Source organism: Pipistrellus kuhlii, unplaced genomic scaffold (genome assembly GCF_014108245.1).
Source record: "Pipistrellus kuhlii isolate mPipKuh1 unplaced genomic scaffold, mPipKuh1.p scaffold_m20_p_67, whole genome shotgun sequence".
NCBI classification, from domain to species: Eukaryota; Metazoa; Chordata; class Mammalia; order Chiroptera; family Vespertilionidae; genus Pipistrellus; species Pipistrellus kuhlii.
The window spans coordinates 159372-166590 of NW_023425570.1; the positions used below are offsets into that span (position 1 = coordinate 159372).

A 7219-nucleotide genomic window follows, 5' to 3' on the forward strand; every position below is an offset into this window, starting at 1 on the left:
TGCCACCTGTTCCTCAGCAAGTCACCCAACAGCACATCCCCTCGCTGCCACCCCTGCTAACTGGGTGACAGGCTCTGTCCTGAGCCTCGCTGGCCTGCCCTTGCCATCTGGGACCCGGCCCCTCCCCCAGGCTTAGGTGGCTTCTGGCTCTTCTGGGGACACTGAGTTGTGGTGTCTGGTCAGGGAGGCCAATGGGAGCCTGCCTGGCCTAGCAAGCGAGTTACATCAGTCAGAATAGCACCTAAAGCCCTGGTGCTGCAGGAGCGTGGGGTCCGCGCTGAGGCGCAGGCCAGGACCCCAGCAAACAGTGTCGCTGGTCGTCTGTCCTAGGAACAACCTCATCCAGTGGGAGAAGGTGATCCGCGGGGAGGAGACCTCATCCTGGGCCTCGTCCCCGCCGACGGCCCCAGGCCCCATGGAGCAGAAGCTGTCTGTGAAGATGGAGGACTGATGGCCCGGGAGCTGTCCCACACAGACACTCCTCTTGCTTCTGTGACTTTTCTACCTTTTATTTTTGTGGGGGAAACCTACACCTGGCGCCCAGATGCCAGCCTCGTGCAGAAGGTCCCATCAAGTGACTCCGCCCCCCAGCTGACACCTGCCAGTCTCACCCTCGCCGCGGACGGCGACCGCGGGGACGGGCCTGGCCTACCGGCTGACACTGCTGACGCCTTACTGGGGACGACTCGCTCTTCACAAAGGGTGCTTTGCCGCCGGTCTTGTAGTGAGGGTTGGAAACGGTACTATTACGGCAGTGTACTCTGGCTCTCACTGTCGCTTCAGTGTTGTTGGCTATAAATAGGAGTTTCACGCATTCGATTGTGGTGTCTGTGCGTGGCTGCCTGTGATGGGCGTGCGCAGCAGGCAGCCGCAGGCCCCAGGCCCCCCAGCTTCCCGCGGACCATGTCCTCACAGCGAGGGAGGAGTGGGCTCTGGAGCGCGCTCTGCTTGTGGCAGAGGCAGCCTGCAGCGGAAGCAGCCTTCCCTCCCGGGGAGGAGGTGCCTGGCTGAGGGCAGGCTCGGAGCCATGCAGGGGTGCAAAGGGCATTTGCGGCCTTGGCACAGTACGGCATTTTGCAGAGAACAAAATAAAGCAAGGCATGTGCATCTTTTTAGCAGACAGGCTTCTGTGGGGTAAAATGTTGAGTTTTGAATGATGATTTATTTATAGTTTCATTTTGGGTCGTGGCAGAAGTTTAGGTCCACATTCATATTGAAAGGCTGTTTCCTTCATTACCATTGATTTCTCCCAAATCAAGTTAAACCTAGAACTTCTCTCCATTTCCTGCCGCTTGCCACTTCAGCGCTCAGGTCCCAGCCTCCTGCTGCCCTTGTCCTCCCCAGCTGCGTGTCAGGACGGGAAGGAGCCAGAGCGAGGGCTGGAGTGGATTTCTTTTTTAAAATATATTTTTACTGATTTCAGAGAGGAAAGGAGAGGAGGGAGAGAGAGAGAGAAACATCAGTGAGGAGAGAGAATCATTGATCGGCTGCCTCCTGCATGCCGCCTATTGGGAATCGAACCTGTAACCTGGGTACTTGCCCTAAATAGGATGGAACCGTGACCTCCTGGTTCATAGATCAACACTCAACCACTGAGGCACCCAGCCAGGCTGGGGCTGACTCCTGTCTTCTCTGCTCAGCGCCCAACATCCACAGAGTCCTGTGTGTGAGCTCCTGCATAGCCTCTGGCGGACTCCCATCATGCCAAGTGTAAATGTTTGTGAGAAATCTACAAAAGGAACAGCCTGGACCCCCACAGGATGCCGAGCTGAGCAGGGCACCCCCGGGGGACGTGGTGCTGCCGTGGCTTTCAGTCACGGTCACTGTGGGGTCGGATCCGGTGGAATTAGCTGGAGGCCACAGTGTGACAGGCTGGTCCATGCCCAGTAGCGAGTCCCCTGGTCCCGGGCCAGGAAGCCAGAATGAGGCCATTCCTAACGGAGATTTTTAAATGTCCGTCTACAGATGCCATGCTGTGCACACGGTGGTCCATAGGAGCTTGGTTCTTGTGAAGATAAGCCAGTTGTTTCTACAGCATGGTTTATTTACGTGGGGCAGAGAGCTGTGCATAAACTTTGTTCTTTAAAATTAACACTATGTGTTCAATTTCCTCACGGGGTGGGGGAGTTATGGATGTGGGCGCCTCCCCTCCTCAGAGCCCCGTCTGCTGTTGTAATTTTACAATATGAGGGAGGGCGGAACAGCTGGAGAGAGAAAGGCCACTCTGGCTAGATACACCGGTGTGTGTAGCTTTACACTCCTGTACATATGTAGATACACACTTGTATGTAGACACATGTGAGAGCGAGAGAGAAGCAACCACGCGGAAAATAAAATGCACCCACATTCTTCAAAGACTGGCTTTCCTCGTAAAAACGGTGTCATTTGCTAAGAGCTGGCTGGGGCAGCCGTGCCTGTGCGTGTGCTCAGGGCAGGGAGCGGAGCCACGGCCCGTGGTTCTGGCCTCCCGCCCCGGATCCACCTGCAGCCCCGAAGTGCCATCGTCATCGATGAACTTGGAGACCGAGTTGCATGGTGGCGGGGTGGGGGGGTGACTATCACTGCAGGTTGCTGCCTGATTCATGGCGGGAGGGCGGGCCGGGCTCCGCTGCTCGCTCTCCAGCTGCTTTCCTGGTCCGGCCGGCGTGCGTGGCCGGCTGCTGTGCTGGTAGGCTGATCCGCACACACGGGTATGGTGTGATCTCCAGTTCCCCACAGAAATGCGTGTGGGTTTATGGGTGGGACTGCTGTGGACTGTTATCAGGGGAGAAACGAGGTGTGAGCGCCGGGCTGTGTTCTGAAGGCAACGAGTGAGACCTGCTTAAGGTCAGGGATTTGCCCAGAGTGCGAGCTTCCAGCGTGCGGTCACATGCAGCTAATCCGTGTTGGAAAAGCAACATAGAGTTGGGCGTATTTTTCCTATGTTGACAGCTCTATAGGGTGCCCTGGAACAACATCTGCACACATGGAGTGATCATGAAGGCGGCCTTTATTAAAATCCATTTCATCTTCAAAATCCAGCCACCAGCTGTTAAAGCGCGGGTACTTTTTTTTGGGGGGGGGGGGTCACTCTGTATTTAGCAACAACCTTGAGAGTTCTGTTCTCACCCTTTCTCCAAATCCTGTTTTGAAAGGGAAGATGGTTTTCGCCACTGTAAGTTCTGACGAGTTTCTCACTAAGGAGGCGTTTGATTTGGGCCAGTGTCCCTGTTGGTGGGAATCTGGTGATGCCGTGAGGAGAGGGAGGCTGGTCGAGGCGTGGTCCCGGCGTGCTGTTCCCATGCCATGGCCCCGCTCCCCTCCACGCCGGGATGTGTGCGGAGCGGAGATGTGGGACGTGCCCGTGGCCTGGAATAGGGACTGGGCTGGGGTCCGTTCTAGAAACGCCAGCCCTGCAGTGCTCAGTAGTGGACGGCGGCTCGTGAATTCGGGAAGTTCAAAGAAACGCACTGGCTTCGGAAAGGAATTCTCAAAAACGGCCTTTCCCAGGCCGGTTATCTCTAAGAAGCCGGGGAGGAACCTTGTTCTCTCCCTGCCGACCCTGACCCTTCGCCCCGCAGAGCGCCTGTGCGGTGACTGCGGTCCTCGGGGCTGTCAGGCAGCATAGCAGCGCCTGGGAAACGAGGCCGCCCCTGTGGGTTTCCTCCTGCATGCTTCTGGTTTGCTTTCTAATTGTGTGCCGCCGACCGCAGTGAATTTTGCTTTCTGGGCATGTTCTCGTACACAAGACCTGTGGCGACATCGGTCCTTACAGCTCCCTGGATACTTTTAATATGTTTAGTTTTGAGTATTTTAGTCTCTGAACTCAAAATTAACGTTTGAGCTTTCAATAGGACTAAATTATTCACCATGGCTCGGTCCCTACCATTTTTTCAATACTGCAATGTTTCTGTTACCTGTGTGTATTTATTTTGCTTTCCTTAACTGCAGTTGGAGACAGGGAAAGGGACGCATCCATGGCTAACCTCACTGCGCCGAGTGACTAGACCCGTCCCCTCCTCACTGATTTCTGCCTTTTGTTCGATTTTATTCACATACACCCTGCTGGCTGCCGCTGGTGAGCTGTGCCCCCCTGTTTGCGCCCCCAGCTGTGGCCGACTGTGGTGTGCCATGTGATTTTGGTGGGTTCCAGGCACACATGCATGGTGTGGGTTTTGAAAAACTCTTCTGTCTTTACATATTTCCAACATGCTTTCTACACTTTGCTGAGTTAGTGTTTAATTCGTTAAAGACATTAGTTTACTCACATGAGTGTATGCCTTCTGTTGTGAGAACTGGTCTGACTTTCCAGTCTCTGAACACTGTGTCTTGGCCGGGCGCTGCCGGGCCCTCCCCCGTGCTGCCGGGCTGTTCTAGGTTCCCGGTGCATGAACCTGTCCGGGTCCATGTGTCGCCGATTGCTTTAAAGCCTCGCTCTGTGTGCACGTTTTTGGAGGCCTTGTCCACCAGGCCCCTGACCCTGTTGCCAGGAACGCGCTGCCCAAACACCGAGAACAGTCGCCACGGTTTGAAGAAGTGCCGCGCTTTGGATCTTTCTGAGAAGAAAAGGTGACTTCCTTTAAGTCCTCGGCCCCCACCTCGCTGAGAGTCTGGGCGACCCTCCTGCTGACCACACCCCGGAGTGCAGCGCGGCGACACGGCGCCAAACCCACGTGCCCCACGCCCACCTCCCGCCTGTGGATCTGTGCCCGAGGCCACGGGCCGTCTGTAGAGTGAGGAGAAGGACTGTCAGGTGCACGATGGCCAGCTGCGTGTACTGAGTAAATCCCCGCCTTTATTTGTACACGTCACGGAAGTCTGTGTAAAACGCTCAAGGGCAGCGACTGGTGAGGCCCGGCCTCTGCGTGTAAGTGACAGGCGCTGTGCACGCGTGTACCTTCGTGTTCACTTGCCCTCTTTGAATGTGAGAGAACCCGCTCCTGTCACCTGTGTACGGTGAACAGCAGCCGTGTATAACCCGAGGCGAGTTGTACGGCCACTCGGCGTCCCAGCTGCCGGCACCTCGTCCGTGTGGTGCCGCCCCAGAACCCACCTCCTCTCCACAGCACACGCTTCGAGGCAGCGAGCAGTCCTGTGTCGATATGTAACTATACATATGAAGTATATATATATGTATGATACACGAACTATTCAGAGCGGTTCATAATTTTAACAGGTACCCTTGGGTGTGAATAATTGAATACAGTTTTTAACCACCTCCTATACCTGTGCTGTCATTTGTGGGATGTAAGCAGCCTCGCGTGGGCATGGAGAGGTGCCTGCGGGGGTGCTGGTGGGGGGAGTGCGTGGAGGATGTGCGTGGGGCCTGCACAGGGGAGGTGGGGCGGAGACTCCGCCTGGGAGACACCGAACTGCCAGGTGGCAGGGAGCAGAGGCTTGTTCCTCTCCAGCGTTGTCCCAGGAAACCCTGGGGGTCCACGCGGTCTTAGCACTTTTTTTTTTTTTAAATATATTTTATTGATTTTTTACAGAGAGATAGAGAGCTAGAAATGTTGTGGATGAGAGAGAAACATCGATCAGCTGCCTCTTGCACACCCCCTACTGGGGATGTGCCCGCAACCAATGTACATGCCCTTGATCAGAGTCGAACCTGGGACTTTTCAGTCCGCAGACAGACGCTCTACCACTGAGCCAAATGGGTTTCGGTGGTCTTAGCTTTTAATGAAGGAGATTGGAGACCAAGCACTTCCTGTCCAAGGCCAAGGCTTAGCCCCCAGGTAAAGGCATTTTCCTGCCAACTTCCTGCTGCGCTGGGCCCCTCACGCTGCCTGCCCTGGAGAGCTATCCTCCTCCCCAGCAGGCTCCTGGTCAGGCCCTGCAAGGAGCTGCCGGGGCTGCGCGCGGGGGACGGCACCCGGCAAAGACCACCGTGGCTGCTCGGGGCTTCGGAGCGGAGTCAGGGCTGAGCATCGACCTCTGACGCAGACGTCAGTGCAGTTCCCGGTCCAACTCACAGTTCATGCCAGCGCGGTGGGCTCGATCCCAGGGTGGGGCGTGCAGAAGGCAGCCGATCAGTGATTTTCAACTCATTGATGTTTCTCTTTCCCCCTCTTACGTCTGCTCTGAAATCAGTAAAAATAGATTTAAAAAAAGAAAGTGCCAGGGTATTTGGATATTTTCTCCCATTATGAAAAGTGTGTTCTTTTAAAGCGACAACAGGCAAGCAGACCCAGTGCTCGGGGAGGAAGGCAGAGGCCCTAGAGGAGGAGGGTCCCAGGGAGAGTCCCTGGGGGCTCGTGGCCCGTTGCCTGGCAGCAGAGGACTGGAGGGGAGGGACAGAATGTTTGGCCGTCTCCTCGGTAACCAGCCCAGCCCAGCGCCTGTGGGGAGGAGGATGGAGAAGGACTCGGATTCTGCGGATTCTGAGTGTGAGGCACTGAGCGCTTTCACTGTTGGGGGGTGGTGTGTTGGGTGTCAGGTTGCCGGGAGGCTCGTGTCTCTGAGCCCGTGTGGAAATGACCTTCCTGGGCTGCAGCTCGGCTCCGGGGCCCCAGGTTTGGGAGTGGGTCTGCGGGTGAGTTCCAACACGGGAAGCCTGCCGACGACTCTCAGAGGAGACCAGAGGAGAGTGGTTAGGGGTGTGTGTGTGTGTGTGAGTGTGTGTGTGTGTGTGTGTGTGTGTATGTGTGTGTGTACGAGTGTGTGTGTGTAAGAGTGTGTGTGTGTGTATGAGTGTGTGTGTGTGTGTGTGTAAGAGTGTGTGTGAGTGTGTGTGTGTCTGAGTGTCTGTGTGTGTGTGTAAGAGTGTCTGTGTGTGTGTGTGTGTGTGTGTGTGTGTGTACGAGTGTGTGTGTGTAAGAGTGTGTGTGTGTGTGTGAGTGTGTGTGTATGTGTGTGTATGAGTGTGTGTGTGTGTGTAAGAGTGTCTGTGCGTGTGAGTGTGTGTGTGTGTCTAAGAGTGTCTGTGTGTGTATGTGTGTGTGTGTGTGTAAGAGTGTGTATAAGAGTGTCTGTGTGTGTGTGTGTAAGAGTGTGTATAAGAGTGTCTGTGTGTGTGTATGTGTGTGTGTATGAGTGTGTGTGTGTAAGAGTGTGTGTGAGTGTGTGAGAGTGTCTGTGTATGAGTGTGTATGTGTGTGTGTATGAGTGTGTGTGTGTGTGTGTGTGTGAGTGTGTATCTCCTTGGAAGGCGGGGTGTGGGAGGTTTGGGAAGTGGCCTGCTGGCTCTGAGGTGGAGGGGCCGTGAGTCTGGAGAAGGGGTTCCCCCAAGGAGCTCGGT

At 55.4% G+C, this 7219-nt stretch overlaps 1 protein-coding gene across 2 annotated transcripts in view; it reads left to right on the top strand.

Moving 5' to 3' along the window:
• The window catches only part of PDE10A (phosphodiesterase 10A), a 101392-nt gene extending 99066 nt beyond the window's left edge, over positions 1-2326 (top strand). For both annotated transcript variants that reach the window (XM_036420364.2, XM_036420363.2), the window contains exon 22: positions 331-2326. In XM_036420364.2, the coding sequence (XP_036276257.1) occupies positions 331-451 (121 nt within the window). In that variant the 3' untranslated portion in view covers positions 452-2326. The remainder of the gene's footprint in view (positions 1-330) is intronic.
• Positions 2327-7219: the final 4893 nt, after the last annotated feature.